The 23,346-nt window shown below is 37.7% G+C and overlaps 1 protein-coding gene across 3 annotated transcripts in view; it reads left to right on the top strand.

Moving 5' to 3' along the window:
- Window positions 1–1,069: 1,069 nt before the first annotated feature.
- ZDHHC21 (zinc finger DHHC-type palmitoyltransferase 21) overlaps window positions 1,070–23,346 on the top strand; it is a 73,259-nt gene continuing 50,982 nt past the window's right edge. The window contains exons 1-7 of one of the 3 annotated variants that reach the window (XM_043964855.1): window positions 1,070–1,322; window positions 1,461–1,783; window positions 6,367–6,500; window positions 10,746–10,877; window positions 13,048–13,122; window positions 15,126–15,203; window positions 18,803–18,901. In XM_043964855.1, coding sequence (XP_043820790.1) covers window positions 15,167–15,203; window positions 18,803–18,901 — 136 coding nt within the window. In that variant the 5' untranslated portion in view covers window positions 1,070–1,322; window positions 1,461–1,783; window positions 6,367–6,500; ... (1 more) ...; window positions 13,048–13,122; window positions 15,126–15,166. Of the gene's footprint in view, window positions 1,323–1,460; window positions 1,784–6,366; window positions 6,501–10,745; window positions 10,878–13,047; window positions 13,123–15,125; window positions 15,321–18,802; window positions 18,902–23,346 lie in introns of all 3 variants that reach the window. The other 2 variants (XM_043964853.1, XM_043964854.1) reach the window with 2 other exon arrangements.

Genomic DNA, 23,346 nt, shown 5'->3' with positions numbered 1-23,346 from the left:
CTTGGAGGTCTTCAAGCAAAAGCTGATGATCATTTGTCCAGTATGTCAGAGAAGGGGTTCTTTTGGGGATGTGGCTTGGAGAAAAGAGCTGCTGACATTCCTCATAACTCTTGACATTTTGTGATTCAAAGCCTTTTCAGGGGAGTGGATCCTGATAGAACTTTCACTTTGCTGGCTTAGCGGATACCACAATAAGGGATCCAAAGAGGTTATTAATGAAGGAACTAGAAACCCAGTCCTAAATCTCAGTGCCTTCCCTTTGAAATTCTATCAGTTTATCTTGCATATATCTTCCTTGCACATGGATATTTGCATGTTGTCTCTCCATTAGATTGTGAACTACTTGAGAGGAGGGACCTCCCCCCACCCCTTCTTTGTATCCTCAGAGTGTCTGGGACATAGAAGGTGTTTAATAAAAGCTTGTCGACTGACTGAGAAACAAGAAAACCTGGGTGCAATAAGCTGTGACGGTTGTGCTCTGAATTGGGAAAGGTTAGCTTGCTTTCCTTGACTCTAGGTATAGGGCAGAAGTGGAGTGGAAGAGGTAGAAGCTGTGTGATATTGTGCAATGGGCACAAGATTTGGATTCTGAGGACCTGGGTTCGAATTCTGCCTCTGCTCTTTTCTGTCCTGTGTGTCCTCTTCCGTAAAATTAGTAAAATGGATTAGGTCATCCCCCAGTTCCCTTCCAGGTCTAAATCCTATGATGCTCTGAGCCTTTCACTCTTAAGATTCCCTGGGCGAGGGGCAGCTAGGTGGCGCAGTGGATAATGCACCAGCCCTATATCCAGGAGGACCTGACTTCAAATCCAGACTCAGACACTTGACACATACTAGCTCTGTGACCATGGGCAAGTCACTTAACCCTCATTGCCCCGCAAACAAACAAACCAACCAACAAAAACCCAACGAAACAACAACAGCCACCCCCAACATACACACACACACACACACACACACACACACACACACACCAAAGAAAAAGATTCCCTGGGTGACCTAGAAAAACTCGGTCTTAGGAGCAGAAAAAGGAATCAATCGAGGAAGTGCTTGGGGATGGGAGACAGAAGAGGATCATAAATTGGGAATTGAGAAGCCCTTGGAGATGGAGAGATTGAGACTAAGATAAGGAAAGTGACGTGTCCAAAGTCCACGACTCCTCAAGTGGGGAAATGATTCTCCAAATAGTCAGGGCACTCTTCAAAGGTTATCTGAAAAGCCCTAGCACTTAACACCATACAGTGCATACCGTAGGAGCTCAATAAATGTTGACAAGATTGAATTACCGAAAGCAAAAGTCACTTTTCGGGAACGTGAATAGGGTGGGTATTAATGATTGAATGTGAAGTTGGTGGCATAGCGGCGGGGTGGGGGGGATGGTACGGTGGGAGAGGTGCGGTGGGGGGCCGACGGGGCTGGGGGTGCCTTTGCCTCCTGAATCGCGTTTCCTCTCATCTCAGGACTCTTGGCCCTTGGCGGACTCCGTCCCAGGCTACGGGCTCGGAGCTCCGACGGTTACTGTGACGGCGGCGGCTGAGGATCGGCGGTCCCGCACCCCTCGCCGAGCGGCCGCGGCGGCCCAGTCACCTGCCGGCCCGGGGCAAGGCCTCGCGGAAGCGGAAGAGGGGTGTGGACGCGACCAGGGCGGCGGCGGTGGCTGCAGCAGCAGCAGCAGCAGCAGGAGGAGGACTGCGGGGAGCGGCTGGTGGCCGCGGTAGCTACAGAAGAGGCGGCCGAGCCAAGGCGGCCCAGGCCGAGGGGAGCGCGGCCCCCGGTGCCCCCGGTGAGTGCGAGCGGGACGGGCGGGGCGGGGCGGGGCGGAGACAGGACGGGGATGGGGGGCTGCCCCTGCGCCTCCGCCCGCGCCCCCAATCCTTATCGGGGGCCCCCTCTCCTCTCTGCCCCCTATTCCTCCCACCCCGTCCTCTCTGTCCCCCAATCCTCCTGCCCCCATCCTCCTCCTGCCTCCCCTCCCCTCTCTGCCCCCCATTCTCCCTGGGCCCCTACTATGGTCTCTACCTGCCCTGTCTCCTCTGTCCTCTCTGCCTCCTGGGCCCCTCCTCTCTGCTTCCCACTTTCCCGGCCCCCCTCTTTGCCTCATGTTCCTCCTGTGCCCCCTCTGTCCTCTTTGCCTCCTCTGTCCACAGTGTCCTTTCGGCCACCCATTCCTCCTGGGCCCCTCTGTTTTCTCTGTCCCCCATTTTGTCCTCTCTGCCTCTGCTTCCCTCCTATTGCCCCCCCCCCCCCCCATTTTATTTATTCTTTGCTTCCTCCAGTGCTTGGCCCATAGTAGGCACTTAAACGTTTATTGGCTGACTGACTGCCCTCTATTCCTCCTCTATTCCTGATTCCCATTCTTCTCCTGCCTCCTTTTCTATCTTCCTCTTCCTTTTCCTTTCTCCTCTTCCTCTTGCTTTCTTTCTTTCAGAATCCTTCTGTTTCCCTTTTTATTTCTTCTCTTCATCCACTAGATCCTATTCTTTTATCCTCCTGTTTCTCCTTTTCCTGTTATTCCTGTTCCTTCTCTCATTCTTAGCAGGAGTCTTATTCCCAACATTCTTCCTTTTTAATGTACTTCCTTCCCCCCCCCCCATTCCTCTTCTCTTCTGATTTCTTCGATTCTTGAACCCTCAAATTATCTTCTCACCCTCTTCTTTCTCTCTTTTCCTTCTTATTCGTTTTAATCCTTAATTTCTTTTTGCCTCATTCTCGTCTGTTTCACCATCTCAGATTCCTATACCTTTTTGATTGCCTGTGGCCTCAAACCTGGTTGGATGAACCCCCACCTGCCAAAGTGTAGAGTCCTCTTGTTAGGTGCATTTCTCATTCCCCTCTTCATCACTTCTCTTTCCTGTGTGTGCATGCTTTGTCTCTTTATTTCTCCTGCTTTTGTGTCCTGGCAACTACCTTCCAGGGTCCACTTCTCTGCCTGTGTTTTACTTTTTTTGTTTTGTTTTGTTTTTGTTTTTTGCTGAGGCAATTGGAGTTAAGTGACTTGCCCAGGGTCACACAGCTAGTAAGTATTAAGTGTCTGAGGCCAGATTTGAACTCAGGTCCTCCTGAATCCAGGGCTGGTGCTCTATCCACTGTGCCACCTAGCTGCCCCTCTGTGTTTTACTTTTTAAAATCCTTATCTTCAAACTGCTGTTTCCCCCAGCTCTTACTTCCTTGTGTCCCTGGACTCCTTGCTGAAGAAAAGTGTAAAAATTTCCAAAGGCTTCCTTTTTCCATTTCTTTGTAGATATTTTCTGTAGTCTTGTTTTTGTTTTGTTTGGGGGTAGGGCAATGAGGGTTAAGTGATTTGCCCAGGGTCACACAGCTAGTAGTTGTCAAGTGTCTGATGCTGGATTTGAACTCAGGTCCTCCTGAATCCATGAACATTGCTTTATCCACTGTGCCACCTAGCTGCCCCTTTTCTGTAGTCTTAATGAAAATTTCAAAAGTTATGAGTGTCACTGGCTTGCTCTACCTCGCTCACTTTCAAGACACTGTAGTCTAGGATTGATAAAATGAATCAAGCACTGGACTTAGAGATAGCATTTGCTTATTAGTGGTGTGACAACCACTCTGAGCCTCAGTTTCCTCATCTGTAAAGTGAATAAAATTATACTTGCCCATCACTGAGGCATAAGGACAGTGTTTTGTAAAGTGCAAAGCAATATAAAACTGTGAGCTCTTATTCTTATTCTTATTAGTGGCATAAAACCTCTCAAAGAAACATGTTTTTATAGATATCATTTGAGAAGATTTCCTAAAACTAATAAATATAAGATATGAAGGACAGACCAGGTGTTAGGAGGCCTGGGTTTAGTTTGAATTTAGCCACTAAGTGGAAATGTCACCTTGTACAAATCACTTAGTCCTTGGGGCTTTGGTTTCTTCATTTGTAAACTGAAAAGTTGGAGATGGTCTATGAGCCCTTACATTTTTGATTGTCATTTAACTTCTTATTCTACTTCTCTGCTAGACCAGAAAATCAAGTTGTTATAACCTTGTGAGGTATATGCTATTTCTCCCATGGGTTTCAAAATGGTTAAGTGACTTGTCTAAAGTAGTACAGGTAATAAGTAGTAAAGCTGAAGGATTCATAGTTCTTGGGCTCCATCATTGCTCTTGCCACTGTATTACATCCACCTGCCATGTCCTCTGTAGCTCTTCAGTTAGCTTGGACTTAATCGTACTCTTCAATATAAATCACAGCCAGAGTTTCTTTTTCATTAAACCTTGTTCTGAGGTTCCAGTTACTTGTTAGTTTTCATTTCTGCCTCTAATACACACACACACACACATAAATTTGCTTTTTATGGGGCTGATATTCTTGAGTTTAGCTATAAATCTTGGGCAAAGAAAATGGTTCTAATATAATAGTTTGCAAGTTATAATGATGAAGATTATTATGAATAAGTGTATAGGATTTTAGACTCACTATGTGAAACGTACAGCATATTTTTTGGAAATTCAGAATTATTATTTATCATCATTCTCATAGATATTGAGTTAAAAGGAAAGAAATTGAGGTGTCAGTACGTGACGTGATTCACCTAAAGTCCCACAGGTAATAGGTGTCCAAGATATGAATCTTGGTGCTTTGGAGTCCAGAAGAGTTTTTGTAAACAGGGAGAAAAAAAGGAACCTAGTCAATCAGCAAGCTTCTATAATGCTTACTAAGTGCCAAGGCCTGTGATGAATCCTGAGAATACAAAGAAAGGTAAAACAGCCGCTGTCCTTGAAGAACTTACATTCTAACAGAAGAGGCAGCCTCTACATAATTCGGTATATGGGAGATATACCCAGTGTATAGGGGATAATCTTCAAAGGGAAAAGCATTTGCAGTGGGGCAGGTAGGAGATGGAGAAGATGAGGAAAAGCCTCTGGTAGAAGGTAGTATTTGACCTGAGGCTTGAAGGAAGCCAGGGAAACCAGGAGGTAGAGGTGAGGAGAGAGAATTTCACCCTTGAAGTGCAGCCAGGGTGAAGGCTAGAGAGCAGGCCTTCATTCTAGTCCTCCTGCACCACCCCACTGGCTCTCCCTTGCTTTCTCATAAAGTAACAGGAGATGCCGGAGGCCCTGTCTGATAACTGGTGTAATTAGGAACAGAACCCATAGTGTATCTCTGGGTAAATTTGAAGCAGTATATTACCCTGACTTAAAGGCTATGTTCATGTGTAGTTTTGAACCCTTGATAGTATTAAATGGAAATGGATTTATTTAAAATATCCACTTAAAGAATCATTATTAGATTTCTATTTTAAAATCATGATTTTGAGATTGTAATAATTTTATAATTCTATCATCTTTTGTGTAATCTTTTGACATTTAGTGTAATTAAATAGAATTTTGGAGCTTTTATAGAAAATAGGGCCTAGAGCATATTTCAGAATAGCACATAATAACTACTGATAGTCTGTCAAACTTTTAAAAGGTGAAAAGCACTTTACATACCTCATGTTGTAGGTCCTGATACATGACAGGTTGACTTCCTCCACAAAATATAAGCTTCTTGAGAGCAGGAATTTTCCTTTTTGACTCTGTATCTCCAGTCTTTGATCACTTTGTCTGATAGATAGTAGGCACTTCATATGCGTTTGTCATCAATCATCTCATTTCATGGTCATAGCAGTTATGAAGTAGGGACTATATTTTATCATATAGCTAACAAGTGGCAGAGTCAGTTTTCAAACTCAGGCCTCTCACTCCACATTCATCACTTTTTCTTTTGTATCACTTTCCTTCCCAGTGACAAAGCAGAGTAAAACAGTGTCCATGGTGCATGGAGCTGAGACCTGTTTAATTTGTCACAAGAGATGAAACGTTTTCAGACATGGCTTAAAACTGGCTTTGCTAATACTCTGAAAAATTATTTGTCTGCAAAATTTTTCCTCCTCCTTGCATTCCTAATGCCCTAATAAAAATGCCCCTCTTAGTGCACTACTACTGTGGAATGACAGAATGTCAGAGTTGGAAGGTAGAATGCAGTGCTACAACCATGTCCAGTGCTATGGGTAATAATACTTTTACTTCTTACTAACCATGTGAGCTTGGACAAGTCACTTACTCTCTCTGAGCTTCAGTTTCTTCATCTATCAAATGGGGGTAATGATACTTTCATTACCTGCTTTACAGAATATTCATGAGTTTTTTAAACTATAAAGTGCTATTTAATGGTGAACTGTTTTCATTATTACTATTTGTCTTCAGACTGATTTCTTTAAACTGTGGCCTAACCTCTGCCAAGTAATGATAATCATATTAACATTCAGCTCGAGCTTTAGGTTTCATAAAGCTTTTTGCATACATTATTTTATTTATTTCTTAGAATACTCCTGTCAGATAGTATTATGGATTCTATTATCCCCATGTTTACAGATGAGGATCCTGAAACTGAAGAAGTTAAGTGACTTCGGCAGGGTTACACAGCTAGTGAGTGCCTGAGGTGGGTTCAAACACAGATCGTGCTGACCTCAGTCCAGGACTTGAGCCACTACACCAACCTGCCCCAGGTAAGAGTCACAGAACTCGTTGCAATGACCCAGTATTCAAAATGTCAAAAACTGATTCAACTTTGGTAGCGTGTTATGGAGCTTTCTTCTAGAGTTCATTATAGGAGGTAGGTCAATGTAAACTTTCTTCCTCCAAACACAAATCTTTATGGTAGACAATCTTAGTTTCTGGTTGGGCATATCAGTCAGTGAAACAAAGTATCTTTTCGTAATGTGTTGGTAGGCTAGCTCCGAAAATGAGGGGAATTATCTTTTTTAAGAAATACATGTTCAGGATGCTTATTAATATAATTTCTGGACTGTCTGTAGCCATTAACTTAGCTATTGACACTTGAAATGAGAGATCCTTTTCTAATAACCAGTGAGTAGAACTATTACAAGAGGAATTGAATCATATCAATCTTGATAGTCTTACTATAAAAAAAGTTGTAGCTAAATGAACAACAGGTTCTCCTTGGTCAGCCAAGCAAAGTAGTTGGCGTACTGGTTTTTATTTTGAGTCTTTAGGCAACAAGAAACATCATTGCAGAGGACACGTGATCATCTTGTGTTACAGTGTTCGTAAGATTATGCATTTGCAAAAAGGCCACCGTAGATCAGTCAATCCACTAAAAAGCAATTTTCAAGGTATTGCTGTATGCCAAACGTTGTCTTAGGCACTGATGATATAAATAGTGGAGTAGAGAGCCCCTTCCCCCAAGGAACTTACATTCTACCAGGGACAGCTATGTGTGCAGCACACATATACATGCACACACACATATACATATGTGCTCATGTACACATACACATATACACACATGAATGTTCACAGAGAGGTAAGCACAAGATATATATGAAATGAATACACAGTGATTTGGGAGTTGGTATGTGGGAATTCAGGGATCTGAGGGAGTCAGGAAAGGCCTCTAAAGTAGTTAACACTTGGAGCTGAGCTTTTAATGCAAAATAATTGGAACATGTCAACATGTATTGAAGAGGAGGAGACAATTATGTAAAGCAAAGGTTGGTTTAGGAGAGGACAGTGAAAATTATGATTTATGTATTAGAAATGAGAGCATCAAAGGCTTTTAGATTATAGAGAAACCTCATTCCTATATGACATGACTTTCTTTAAGAAAAGAATCGTGGATGTGGTAGATGCCAACAAAGTGATGAAATTAACTGTATCTTAACAGGCAGGAAATATCTGATTACTTATGTGGATTGTTTTTATGTGAATGGTCAGATTATTGACTTGTTAAAGAAAAGACCAAAATCATTATCAAATTAGAAGGAAAAAAATGACCTTACAAGTAAGGTATCTCAGTTAAATTCAACAAAAATTAAGGTTTAGGGATACATGCAACTTTTTTGCCCTCACAGAGCTTAGATTCCACTGTGAGTATACAGTTTATAAGTAAATAGAAAGTATATACAGATTTTCTCATCCATTAAATAGCAAATTAGACTTGATAACCTCTAATAAGGCCCTTCTTGATCTCAATCTATGATACTTTGATCTTTAATTTCAAGAGCAGAAGAGTATTTTTATGCGAGGGGATCAAGAATGGCCTTCTGTTTGAAGGAGCACCTGAGATCACTTTAAAGGAAGCTGGAAACTCTCTGAGGCATAAGTGAATCCCACCCCCCCCACCCCCCAAAAAAAGAGCTCCTTGAGAAGAACTAAAATTCTCCTGGGAGATACAATGGGTAACCAAACAAGTAAGTACAAAATAATTTGAAGAGGGAGAGACTAGTAACTTGTAAGATCAAGAGAAGGCTTCATGGAGGTAGTGGCATTTGAGATGAACCTTAAAGGAGGCCACAAGGATTCAGAGAGGCAGATATAAGAAAGAGGTGTGCAGTAGGCACAAGTGATAGCCTATGCAAAGGCATAGAGGGGAGAAATAGAATGTGAGCTTTAGTAGATCACAAGTAGACTAGTCTGGCTGTAGTGAAGGGCTTGTGAGAGGTGGATTGGGGCTATATTATAAATGCTAGACTGAGAAGTGCATATTTATTCTAGAGCAATAGAGCCTAACTAAAGATTTTGAGTCAGGATGTGACATGGTCAGTTATGACTTCAAGAACTGTTCCCTAGGGACAGCTAGGTGGCGCAGTGGATAGAGCACTGGCCCTATAGTCAGGAGTACCTGAGTCCAAATCTGGCCTCAGACACTTAACACTTACCAGCTGTGTGACCCTGGGCAAGTCACTTAACCCCAATTGCCCCCCACCACACACACACACACATACACACAAAAGAACTGTTCCCTGGTCACTCTACTTTGGCTGCCTCCAAACAGGAGGCTTTTCTAATAGTCCAGAAGAATTTGAAGGCTTGAACTAGGGCAGTGGCTATAACCAGAACAGAGCAAAATCAAAAGGTATTGTAGTAGAATTGAGAAGATGTGGGTATCGATTATTTGGATGTGGGGGAACAGGGAGAAGGAAGAGTCCAAGATCACTCCGAGGTCACCATCTTGGCCCCCTGGCCTGGTGGTAGTTTCTTAAGAGAAGGAGGGTCAGGGAAGACAATGACTTCCACTTTGCCTATGGTAAGTTTGATGTTCAGTTTTCTAGCAATCACTTAGTAATGTGGTACTGGAATTGGAGAGATTAAAGCCAGATATTTAGATATGGGATTCATCTGTATAGGAATGATAATGAATTCCATGGGAGCTGATAAGCTTGCTGAACAAGAGTGTCAGGAGAGAAGAAAACCCAAGACAAAGACTTGGGGGACACCTACAGTTAGGGTGCAAAAAATTAATGGTGATCCTGCATAGGAGCCTTAGAAGAATTGGCCATAGAAATAGGGAAAATCCAAAGAAAGTAATGTCATCAAAACTCAGGGAGAATATAGTATTCAGGAAGTGGGGGTGAGTGGTCAAACCGTGGAAAACTTCAGAGATCAAGAAATTGAAAAGTAATTGAAAGATTGGTTGCCTATGAGAGAATAGTTTAACTTAAGTGGTTTCAGAAGCCAGATTGCAAAGGGGAGAGATGAGAGTAGGAAGTATGGTAGTGAAGATAATAAGTAAAGTTGTTATTTTTTTTTTCTGTAAGTGTGGCTGTGAAAAGGAGAGTTTTAGGGTAAGACCATGAAGGTATGGCAGGTTTTTTGGAGTAGAAGAAGGGAGATAACCGAAGGGGGGCATGGTCCTGAATATATTTATTATACATGTATAATTGGACAGAAGATAGAAGAAAGCTCATCAGCATATTATTTCCTAAACATTGGCAATCAGGATTTCAGGAGAGATAAGGCGACTTGTTTTTGGAAAAACTACAGAACTGAGTCATCTGTTCTTGTTGGTCCTAAGGTTAAATCTGTACAACTGGTGTGTGTGTGTGTGTGTGTGTGTGTGTGTGTGTGTGAGGGTTAAGTGACTTGCCCAGGGTCACACAGCTAGTAAGTGTCAAGTGTCTGAAGGCAGATTTGAACTCAGGTCCTCCTGAATCCACTAAAATTTTTTTAAAATAAAATTTTTTATTTTAAGTTTTGAGTTCCAAATTCCATCTCTTCTTCCCTCCCTCCCATCCCTCTTCCTTGAGGCAGTAAACAATCAGATATAGATTATACATGTACAGTTATGTAAAATGTTAGCATATTAGTCATTTTGTATAAGAAAACTCAAATAAAAAATGATAGAAAGTGAAAAATAGCATTCTTCAGTCTGTGTTCAATCAATATCAGTTCTTTCTTTGGAGGTAGATGGTATGCTTCATCATTAGTCCATTGGGATTGTCTTGGATCATTGTATTGCTGAGAATTTTTAAGTCATTCACAGTTCTTCATCAAACAGTATTGCTGTCACTGTACAATGTTTTCCTGCTTTTGCTCACTTCACTATAACATCAGTTTATATAAATCTTTCCAGGCCTTTCTGAAATCATCCTGCTTGTCATTTCTTATAGCACAATAACATTCCATCACAAACATATACCACAGCTTGTTTAGCCATTCCCTAATTGATGGACATTCCTTTGATTCCCAATTCTTAGACACCACAAAAAGAGCTGTTATAAATATTTTTGTCCAAATAAGTTCTTCCCCCTTTTTGTGGATGTCTTTGGGATATGAACCTAGCAGTGGTATTGCTGGATCAAATAGTATGCACAATTTTATAGCCTTTTGCACATAGTTCCAAATTGCTCTCCAAAATAGTTGGATCAGCAAATGGTATTTTCATAGAACTTTTAACTACTATTTCATTCATCCTTGTGAGACATGATTTTTTAAAATTAAAACATTAATAGGCTTTCATGGAGAACTGTTATTGAAGATGGATCCATTTGGTCAGATGTAGTATTAAAGAATGAAGAAAGAAACAAATTTCTAATTAGTGCTACAAATTACAAGTAATTGCCACCTCAGCAAATTTGCTATTGGTAAGTTTTTGCGTGTCAGATATTTATAGTTTTTGGTTGATTATTTTTATATTTTTTTATCAGAGTCATCTTTGATTAGAGTTTGTTAAGATGAAGACTGAAAAAACAAGTGAATGGGAAGGTATGTAAACTGATGCAGTGGGAAAAAGCAGGGAACTGGGAAAATAAGATAGAATATCCTATACTGTAGTGCAGTTGTAAGCTTTAATAACTTAAGAAATATAAATGTTACAAACTTACAAAAACATCATTTGAAAACTTAATTATTTTAATTTATTTAGTTTTTTGAAATTCTGAAAAATACATTTTACATTTAAATTTTTACAAGACCAGGTTCCCTGTTATTATTTTATTGTGTGTGAGGCAGTTTCTGGATGACACTTTCTTATGCTGATAGAGAAAGTCCTCTTGTTTGGCCATTTAAGTGACCTGATCTGTCTCCTTTAGACTTTTTTTCATGGGGTCATGTCACATTTGTAGTTTATATATCAAAACCTATTTCTTTGGATATTCTTAAGGCCAGGGGACAGCTAGATGGCACAGTGGATAGAGCACTGGGCTTGAAATAAGGAAGACGCTTCTTCATGAGTTCAAATACTTACTAGCTGTGTGACCTAGGACAAGTCACTTAACCCTGAATGTCTCAGCTTCCTCATCTCTAAATGAGATGAAGAAGGCAATGGCAAACCACTACAGTATCTTTGCCAAGAAAATTCCCAATAGGGTCATGAAGAGTCAGACACAACTGACTACCAGGGCTAAGATTACACATGCAGTCCTTTTAGTCATGGAGAAATAGCAGATTAAAGTTTTTACCAAGTTTGAAAAACAACTAATGTATAGCACAAAACAGTGGTTATGTTGGCTTTTAATAAGAAACATTGATATTTTAAATAATTAACGTTTGCAATATTATTTTGAAAAAATTGTAGCATTTATACTTTTAGGATTATAAAAGCTTAAAAATGCACTATGAATTTTGGGATGCTCTATATTGTTTCCCCAATTCCCTGCTCACTTTACATGCATCAGTTTATGTCTTTCCATTCACCTGCTTTTTCTGTTTTTATCTTAAGTACCATTTTGACTTTCTCATTTAACACATCAGAAATGAAGTGTTATGGCCCAAAGGTGGTGGTTTCACTGTCATGCATGATAAAAATAAATAATTACAGAAATGTTGACCCTTCTGTTTTATTTTCAATGGATGTTTGTTGACCTTGTGATAGTTTTATCTAAGAATTCACTTGGAATGATGTGAATTTTGGGGGTATCTTACCAGGCTTTCTCTAGACTAATTTTTACATATTTTGCTTTATTGTTTTATGGTAGGGTACTACTTATAATCTTATGTTGTCTTCCTCCAAAGTGTTTTACAAATGAATTTATGTTCCAGAATAGTTGCCCTCAGGTGCCATATCTCTCGGCTTGGCAAGTGTTTACAGGCTCAGTTGATTTCTGAGTTCTTTTGGCCTCCTATAGTCAGTATGGTGATTGCTTTGCATTCATTAACCTTTTTCAGTAAAGATGATTATCATTGATCAACATCATTACCTTTTTTCCATTTCCCATTGTTTAGCATTTGACTAGGTTATGTTAAAAATGTTGGAATTGTACTTATTGTCTTCTCATAATTATCCTTTTTTTCTAATTAGATATTTATTTTTTAACCTGAGGAGAATCTGTTGTTGTGAAATGCAGTTCTCTGATAAATCAAAAGGAAAAGATCTAGTTATTAAGAAGAAGTCAAATAATTTGTAAATATTTACTCTAATTTAGAAGAGTTGAACTGTAATTTTTCTGTTGTAGTAATTTACGTGTTTATGAAATGAATCATCCTATTGAAGTACAGTGACCTGATAGCAATCTTAAGAAATGTTGAAATGCCAGTTGTGTGTCTTCTAGTTAAATAAAAGTTTGAGTTATGAGCTCACCATTTAATTTACAAATGACTATGTTGGAATCATAAGAGCTAATGAAAGTATTTTACAAATGCTACTTCTGCTTCACTTGCTTAAGATGAGTTTACAGCATTGTGTTAAGTTCTGGTTGCTGCCTAGGATGTGTAATAGTTTCTGTTTAGGTACTGGCCACACCTACTAGATGTTGGCTGAGTGGAGAGACCTTCTAAATTTGCCAGTTATATGTTTGCTCTTTTAATCTAATTTAGAGCTGTTGAAGACAACTGTTTCTTCTCATACACTCAAATTAGAAGGATTATGCTGTGCTACCTTCAACTAACCAGGTAATTTTTCTGTTTGCTATTTTTTTCCTTCCTTTTCTTTCTTATCAGGTTTTGGTCAGAAATAACTTTAAAATTTTTTCTTGTTTCCATGGTATATGAGGCAAATAAAAACTGACACAAGTATGCTATGCACTGTTTTGTGGCGGTCTCACCTTAGTGATAAGAAACATTTGCTCTTCTGTGGAAATTCATTTCAATCCATTTCAACAGAGAAGAGAATCAGAATGGATTAATTCCATTGAGAAGGCTAAGTTCTTTATTATTTTGCTTCCCTGTAATTTTGCTGATTTGAATGATAGTGAATTTAAGAATAGGAAATTAAATTCATGTCCTATTTAGTTATTAGGAGTACTCTTAGATGTTTAAATGTAGAGAGAAGTCAAACACTGCTCCCCCCCAACATCAATGAAAGTAATTGTAACTGTTGAAAGAACTTTTTGCAGCCTGAGTTTAGCATAAAATGAATAAGAATATTAAAAAGTTAATATGTTTAAAATTGTTTTATCAACTCTTTGGGATTGATGTTATCTAGTACATAAGCTTCTCTAGATTTAATGATGATGCAGAGCAATTTGTAGCATGCTTCATCCTCTGGAGCTGTCCTGGTTTTAATCAGATCAGCATATATTTTAGCCTTTCTGATGTAAGGACAGTCAAATTCATCCTTATTTTTTGGACACTATTGTTATTTTTAGAATGAGTATAAATGTGATGCTTCTTTTTGTCTCCAGTATTCTACTAAGAGTTTTTGAAATTTGATCACTTGGGAAGACTTTCATTCTGATGATTTGTATTTTTTGGCTTTATCATTATTTACATATTTATAGGGGGAGAACATTTTAATAAGAGAAACATTCACTGTAACTTTGCATCTAGAATAGTTGCTAGCTTTAAAATTAATTGACACATGATTGCAAACAGCCTTTCATTTGATAATATCTTCCAGTATATCAGCAGGAAATGTAACAGAAATTGTAGAATTCCACCAAAATCCCCCTCTACCAAAATCATTAATTTATGTGATAAGAATTTAATTTTACAAGTTGTATCTATGCAGTGTTTCAAGATACTTAATTTGGTACCATGCTTCCAGTAGAAGCAGCATCTGATTGCATGGTCAACCAAATGGTACATTGGTGGCATTGTAATAAATATAAATTGAAAATATAGTCCAGAAATATTTAATAGGAATATTGCAGTATTTTTTTAACCTAATGCCTTTCCTTTGGAATTTTTAGAGAGTTACATTTCACTAACAGATTATTTTAGGTTTTTACTTCCACGAATCCAAATGTATCTGGTTATAATTTCTCTTAACTTGAAAGGAAAAGTTTTATTCACCTCCCTTAAAATATTTTAAAGATTAAAAATTTTAAGTAAATAATTTTAGACTTATCAAATGAATCAGCATGGTATAAAAAGGTAGAGAATTGACCTCAGAGACATGTAGATGTGGGTTGTACTGACTGAATGACCCTGGGCAAATAATTTCTTTCCATGCCTCAGACTAATACTATAAGTGCAGAACAGTTGTTAATCTGCATTGGTAGCGGGACCATCTTCATTCCCTGTTCAGATCATAACCCTTGCTCCTACTCATCCTGACTCCCTGAAAAAATGCTTATCAAATAAAAAGTGGTTTCATGTCTCTTTCCTTCTTCTTACTAGCAAAGTTTGGATAGATTTACACTATTTGTATTTCATTTTCTTTTTTTTTAATTTTCTTTTTATTTTTGTGGGGCAATGAGGGTTAAGTAACTTGCCCAGGGTCACACAGCTAGTAAGTAAGTGTCAAGTGTCTGAGGTCGGATTTGAACTCAGGTCCTCCTGAATCCGGGACTGGTGCTTTATCCACTGCACCACCTAGCTGTCCCTGTATTTCATTTTCAAAAGAAAGATTAAATAATAAATGCAGAAAGCTCTAGATTAATATTATTTATAGTTGAGCAGAAATACTATTCTGCTCTTTCACATATAATCTGTTTTCTTTTTTCTCCTTTTAGGATCACCTTTCCTTGTTGACTAGTAGTCACAAAATTATACAATGGGTCTACGGATTCACTTTGTTGTTGACCCACATGGTTGGTGCTGCATGGGTTTGATTGTCTTTGTCTGGTTATACAATATTGTCATAATTCCCAAAATTGTCCTCTTTCCTCACTATGAAGAAGGACATATCCCAGGCATATTAATAATATGTAAGTTTATGTCTTTGGTGTTTTTTAAATAGATATATAACAACCTTTTTCTCCATATAAATGTTTTTGGATAATAATGCCTTTGTGATTATCTTGTTGATAATACTAGAATATTTCAGTAAATTGAACATTGAGAAAACATTCAGAAAAAAAGTCTTTCTAACATTTGTAGCATGGTATAGTAGATAGGTTTTTGTTTTGTTTTTGCAGGGTAATGAGGGTTAAGTTACTTGCCCAGGGTCACACAGCTAGTGTCAAGTGTCTGAGGTCAGATTTCAACTCAGGTCCTCCTGAATCCAGGGCTAGTGCTTTATCTATTGCGCCACCTAGCTGCCCCATGATGTAGTTAGTAGATAGAGGTAGAGGAGTCTTAGGAATGGGATGGGGAAACATCATTAGGAAAAAGAACTGAATGATCTGCCATTACCCATGGTGATATTAGGCATAAGTTCATTTCTTTAAGTAGTTCTTACTTTCTTCCTCTCCAAAAATGAGAGGATTGAATTAGATCTCTAAGGTACCCTTTAGGTCTAACATTCTATCACTTGTGCCAGTTTGGGAGTCCACTGTAGAAGCTTTGTTCATGACAAAGGAGTAAACTGAATCCTTTTATTGAATTGATTTTTTTTCCTTTCCTTTTTTTTTTTTTTTTTGGTGAGGCAATTGGGGTTAAGTGACTTGCCCAGGGTCACACAGCTAGTAAGTGTCAAGCGTCTGAGGCTGGATTTGAACTCTGGTACTCCTGAATCCAGGGCCGGTGCTCTATCCACTGTGCCACCTAGCTGCCCCAATTATTTAATATTTTAAAAGAAATGCAATCTTTATTATTTTGCAATTGTACACATAATAATGATGATTAAATAACACATTTACATATTACCCGATTGACTAAGGGTTTGTTTTTGTTGTTGTTGTTGTTTTGGTGAGGCAGTTAGGGTTAAGTGACTTGCCCAGGGTCACACAGCTAGTAAGTGTTGTGTCTGAGGCCAGATTTGAAGTCAGGTCCTCCTGAATCCAGGGCCTCCTGAATCCAGGACTGGTGCTCTATCCACTTCGCCACCTAACTGTCCTGATTGACTAAGTTTTTAAGCAGGGATGCAAAATAAGTCTTCTCCCTTTGATACCACTTTGTTGGGAGATGTGTTTTAGGGAATAGAGTTTTCGTGAATGCTTGAAAAGTTTATTTTGCATTATTTTAAAGATTTTCCTTTTCAATATTATTTAGATTTTTTGTGTTAATTTGCTCAGTATATAAAATTTCTTAGGCTAAACTTAGGTGAAATTAGGAGTATATTTGTTTATGAGGTTTTTCCCAATGGCTTCTATCTCTTGGAGAAGTAATGCCATGTGAATGATACATAGATAGATAGATAGATAGATAGATAGATAGATAGATAGATAGATAGATAGATAGATAGATAGATGGGTAGATAGATAATACCTACAAATTCTTCCAATCAGTAAATTATGCTATTGTCTACCACTGTTCATTGGAACTTTGTGGCATGCGTTCTTTGTTTTTCACGTTTTTGAACTCTAGAATTGTAATTTCCTTATTTTCCTTTAACTTTTTTTCATTTTGGAACTAGGTTGGTGACAGAGTAGGTAGAATACTAGACCTGGAGTTAGGAAGTCATGAGTTTGAATCATGCCATAAAGTTACTTAGAAATGTGACCCAAGGAATGTCACTTAAGCTCTCTGGGCCTCCTTTCCATCATGTGTAAAATGAGGGAGCTGGACTCATTTGGCATCTAAAGTCCCTTCCAGCTCAAAATCTATGAGCTTTATTTCTTTTGCTTTCTTGCATCATGTTGTACTCTATTGCCTTGTAGTTTCAAGAGAAACTCTTTAATCCCATGTGACTGGCTTCCTGATTCAGCTGCTTATATTATTATTTGTAAAAATGGATACAGACTTGCCTGATTTTGAATCTTAATTCTGCTTGAATAAAGAATAGGTTTGTAGAAGCTACAAAGAATAATTGACAACAAAAAGATCTATCTACTCCATGAAAAATGGAGTAATATTAAATCTGACCTACATCTAGAGCACATTTCTATCACCAGAGAAAAGGCTGATAAAAATATTTCTAACCTTTAAAATTTTTTAGCTGCTATAATAATCTACTAGGCATTGATACGCAAAGGTTGTTGGAAAGATTTTCTCATAGTCTGTTTGTCAATTGCCAGTGTTTCAATAATGTTTCTGTTGAGATATTTGATTATTTGGTTTTGTGAAACTCTGCTTTATTCTTATATGATAATAGACTTTCTGAAATTGTAGTTTTACATTTCATTGTCAGTTATAGCCTCCTAGGTACCTCTTAATTGGAGTTCTGAACTTCTCTGCTTTTATGTAGAATCACATAGAAAGCTGTCATTTGAGGGACTTGTAGAGATCATTTAGGACAGTCCCTTCATTTTACAGGGTAGGAAACTCAGGCCAGGGAGACTTGCTCAGTTCACCAATCCCATAAAATCTATATGTGATGACAAGATACTGGGCTTTGTGTCAGATGAGCATGACAGACTTTTGTCCAGACCCATAGTATATATTTGTTTTAAGTTTGTGTTCTAATGTATTTGTACTATAAGTACTAGTATCCAAATTCTTGTTTCTCCCCCCAGATATTTGATAATAAGATTATAAATCCCAATGAACTGCATCTCATCTGTGGGTTTGGTTCATGGTATATATGGTAATAGTCAAGGAAGATCTGAGGAGGAACTTAACCTGGGATTGGATGTTCAGAAAAGGGTTCATTGGAGCAGCTAGGTGGCGCAGTAGATAAAGCACTGGCCCTGGATTCAGGAGTACCTGAGTTCAAATCCGGCCTCAGACACTTGACACTTACTAGCTGTGTGACCCTGGGCAAGTCACTGCCCCACCAAAAAAAGAAAGAAAGAAAGAAAAGGGTTCATGGAGCAGGCATTGCTGGAGAACAGTTCTTGTAGGATAGGTGGGGAATTTATAGGAGTATTGGAGGGAAGAAAGCATTCCAGGCTTGTTGGAGAGTGTGAGTAAAGGCACAGTAAGTAGGCCAGTTTGTCAGGAGACAGATAGGTTATATTGATGTCAGACTTCAAAGGACCTCCAAAATTAGGGTGAGGAGTTTGTTTGTTGCACACTAGGTAATGGGAAACCATTGAAAATTTTTGAGCAAGGACTTGAAGTGATTAGAGTGGTATATGCTGGATTGGACTGGGGAAGATACTAGAGATAGGAATATTCACATGAAGCTATATGGTTATAGTTCAGGTGTGAGATGATAAATCTGTTTAAGGCTGGAGGACTTAGATTAACCCTTTCATACATATTGTTTGCATGAATTGGTCACCAAATAAAACTTATTTGATATGTCTTCTTAGAAATAATTATTTTGTTTATTTTTATAATGTATACTAAAGTATATATTTTACAGTGTTAATGTAGTAAATGATAATGTACCTTTAAGGTAAGTGGTTGTCTCTCTTTTTTTCAGTCTTCTATGGTATTGCCATGTTTTGTTTGGTGGCCTTAGTGAGAGCCTCAATAACTGATCCAGGAAGACTCCCTGAAAATCCAAAGATTCCACATGGAGGTATTCTATTCTTCAGAAATACTGTACTTAATTCCTAGCTGATTAGGATTTTTATGATACCCTTATTTTTATTTAACATGTTGTAGTGATACCATTTATGTCTTTATGACATAGTCATTTCAACCCTCCCTCTCTTTCCCCTGGGCTTAAATGTTCCTCTGACAAAGAAAAAACAGTTAAGCAAAACCTTTTATCTGAGACAGTGACTGCATCTGACAATGTATACAATATTATATAATACCTGTTAGTGCTCTTATATTTTTAGCCAAAGGGGATACATTTCATTATCTATTCTCTGCAATCATCATTTGTTTTCCAGTTACTCAGTTATTTCATTTACCTTTTTGTCTTTTCATTTACTTTGTTGTCATTGTTGATACTGTCCTTGGTTTGGCTTATCTGTATCAGTACATAAAATCTTGCTTTTTTCCCCCTAAATTACTTATATTTATAATTTTTTTGCTCCATACTTAGTAAGCCATGATTTTTTTCAGCTGTTCTCCAGTAGATGGACACCAAATTTATTTCTGGTTCTTTGCTTACTGAAGAAATATTTTGGTGTATATTAGACCTTTGTTTCTGTCCTTCCCTTCCTTGTAATTTTTTCTGGGTTGTGGAATTGATAAGTCAAAAGGTATGAGTAGTTTGATGACATTTCTTACATTATTACAAATTCACATTCAGAATAGATAACTTCATAACTCCACCTGTGTGTTTATCTTCCCATCTTGCAGTATTGCCTGTTGCCATTTTTGCCAGTTTGCGTGATAGATGACTCCACTATATTGTTTTAGTTTATTTTTCTCCTAATAGTCGTGCTTTGGAATCTCTTTTCATGTGCTCATTTATAGTTTGCAGTCCTTTATAAAACTATTCATTTCCTTTGGTCACTTGTGTATTAGAATGTCTCTTAGTTTTCCATATTTTTGTCAGCTCCCTCTATAGCTTGTATATCAGTAATATTTGATAAAAATTTTTTCCCCCTTTACCATTTCTAATTCTATCTTCATTGCTTTTATATTGCAAAAGCTTTCAAATTTTATAGTCAAAATTGCCCATTTTATCTTTTATGATCTCCTCTGCCACTTGTTTCTTTAAGAATTCATCCCTTAGCTGTAGTTGTTAAAGTAATCTCATTCTCTTCTAATTTGCTTTATGGTGTGACCCTTTGTATTAGGATTATATTTCCATTTTGAACTTTTTGTGGTCTGTGGTGTAAGATGGTGGTCTAAACCTAATTTCTAAAAAACTTATTTCCAGTTTTCCCAGCAGTTTTTGTCAAAAAGAGAATTCTTCTCCCAGTAATTTATGTTTGGGGGGTTATGAAACACTGGGCTACCTTTTTAATTTGCTTCTGCTTCTTGCCTAGGTTATTAGTTTTTTTAATCAATTAATCGATGAACAAGTATTTATTAAGCACCTATCATGTGCTAGGTACATTATTAGACACTAGGAATACAAAAACAAAAATGAAACAGTCCCTGCCCTCAAGGATTTTATATTTTTTTAGGGAGAGATAACATTTACATAAGCATATGCAACAGAAATCCACAAATGCAAGATATTTTGAGATGGAGGAGGAAAGCACTAGCATTTTGGGATCAGGAAAGGCATCAAATAAAGGCTGATGCTTGAGCTGAGCTTTGAAAGAAATTAGGCATTCTTAGAGGTAGATAGGAAGAGGGAGTGTATTATAGATTTGAGGGACAACCTTTACAAAGACTATCCTTTCCAGTACTGGTTGCACTCTTACTCATATCTTCTAACTCACTAGTTGTAGAGAGTGAGTTGGAATACTTCTTGCTCCCCATTGCTACTTTCAGACTTTCCCCTTTGCCATCATCACTCAGCACCTTTCCTTCTTTAAGCTTTTATTTATAGACCCTTCTTCAACTTTTGCCCTTCTATTAGGGAATTTCATCATATATGTTGATAGTCCCTCAAACACCGTTACCTTCCAGTTCCTCAATTTACTCATTTTTCATCATTTACCCCACTATCCCACTATAGCTATACAGTCTAGCTATTTCCCACAAGTGTTCCATATCCATGTTGATGATGAATCAATGAGGGAGCAGTAAATGAATTGTCTTTCTGTAGTGAGGATGCATTTGAAATCATGTACCATAGACTTGTAAGGGATCCTATCTGGATAGTTTTATGATTTCCTTCAGCACCACATGAGCAGGAGTGAAAACAAGAGATGGTGGGAGTCATCCAAGTCCATGGTTTGGCAAGGCAAGACAGGATAGATAAGCAAGACATTCAGAGAAGTGGACAGTATAGAGGTGAATTGGTTCACCAAGTGATCAGGATGGAGAAGGGAAGAAAGTACAACCAAACCTAAGGGTGATGGTCTGGGAAAGAACACAGTGATGGGGCAATTTGAGGTGTTACTGAGGACAAAGAACAGGGTTTAGAGTTGAAAGGCAGAGGAAGAGGTGAAATGACAACAGATTAGTATCAGATAAAGGCATTTCAGAGTTCATCAACATGGATGTGTAAGTAGTAGATAAAGTGCTGGACTTAGAATTAGGAAGGCCTTGGTTCAGAGTCTGCCTCTGACAGTTAATAACTTTGTGCCCCAGGACAAATCAGTTAACCTCATAGTGTTAGTTTCTTCATCTATAAAATGGGGATAATGGTATCAATACATGGCAAGGATGTTGTGAGGATCTAATGAGATAACATGTAAAACCTTTTGCCAACTTTGAATGTTATATAAATATTATTATTATTATTATCATTAGTAGTAGTTGTAGTATTAATGATAAAGTTTAACATTTAGACATTTTAGAGAGTTAGCTAAAGTTAAAACCGTATTTGTGACTCCAACTTTAGGTTGACATTGTGAATGATTTTCAATCTGGCATAGTTATTAGTTTTAATTCTTTCATGTTGAGCTTTTATGTTGTTGTGCCATGTGATATAACTTTCTATTGAGATAAGAGTTGATAGGAACTATGAATTTAAATATTAGTTAAAATACATATCTTAAATTTCATGTAAAGGTAGAGAGTTGTTCAGTCCCAGTACTGAAATTAGTATACATTTTATCCACATTGTTGATGCCTTCTTGTTGATGCCTTCTGCAGATACATCTATAGCAGAATATATAGCAGTTAATTCTTGTTATTAACAATTTAGAAGCCAAAACAAATTATTTTAATCATAAAAATATTTTATTATTTTCCAGTTACATGTAAAGATAGTTTTCAACATTTGTTTTCATGAGATTTTTGGTTCCAGACTCTTCTCCTATCCTTCCTTCCCTCCCCCCTCCCCCAAGATGGAAAGCAAACTTATATAGGTTACATATAAAACAAATGCTTTTAAGGTAATCAGTTACTAATAAGTCAGTTTTTTCCTTTTTTAATTAATAGTATTTTATTTTTAATTATTTAAAAAAACTTTAATAATCTTTTTCAAATTAATAGTATTTTATTTTTTCCAATTACATGTAAAGACAATATTCAGCATTCATTTTTTGAAAGATTTTTAATTCCACATTTTTCTCCCTCTCTCCCTTCCTTCTCCCTTCCCCAAGATGAAGGCCCATATTTTTAACTGTTTTTAGGTGATGTACTATGGCTATGAATCATGGAATACTGTAGTCTCCAGAGAATTGAAATTCAGGATCATCCTAATGGAAAAGGGGGAGGCTCATAGTGGGTACTAGTAGGCTTTAACACTCTACAAATGAGGAGAACTTTTATAAAAGATGTCAGCAGAGAAATATTTACTATAATCAGAAAAAAAAAAGTGGTTTGATCACATAGCTGACATCCCTGATTTCCATCTAGATTGATTCCTCCAAGTGCTAGTGCTTTCCCCCTTAGAATGACCTGGTTTTAATTTTTCATCTATTTTATGTATGCTTATATTGGTATGTATTATTTCTTCTGATAGAATTTAAGCTCCTTGAGGGCAGGGACTGTCTCACTTTTGTTTTTTTATCCTTGACACCTACCACAATGCCTGGAATATATTAGATGTTTAATGAATGCTTGCTGCTAGAGGGATAACTTTTAACTTTTATGTTCTGTTGATATCCACATAGTATAAAGAGTATGCAAAGAAGGCCCTATAATATTCCTTGGATCCTTTCTGTCACATTAGTGGGAAGATACGGATGAAAGAAGTCTCACAGCATAGGCAGGCATGGTTTACCATATTCATTTTTCAAGGGAATACAAACGTCAGTGAGATCACAGATTTACTGGATTATTGGAATTTCAAATCTATTAATGTTGTTAAAAGATTGGCTTCCTTTCAAAAACGTTGGTTCTTTATGAAGAACATTGTATTGTTCCTTATTAAGAAAGTAGCAGTTCTAACCATAATTATTATTAATTTCTTGGGGGTTTTGTTGGATAGAAAGGAGTTGTTCATTTTTATTAGTGTTGGTATCTTTTTAACCTCTTATGGCTAATGTAACTACATAA

This window comes from Dromiciops gliroides, chromosome 1 (genome assembly GCF_019393635.1).
Source record: "Dromiciops gliroides isolate mDroGli1 chromosome 1, mDroGli1.pri, whole genome shotgun sequence".
NCBI lineage: Eukaryota > Metazoa > Chordata > Mammalia > Microbiotheria > Microbiotheriidae > Dromiciops > Dromiciops gliroides.
The sequence above is the reverse complement of the archived record's forward strand: the minus strand, read 5'-3'. Positions and strand labels throughout refer to the sequence as shown.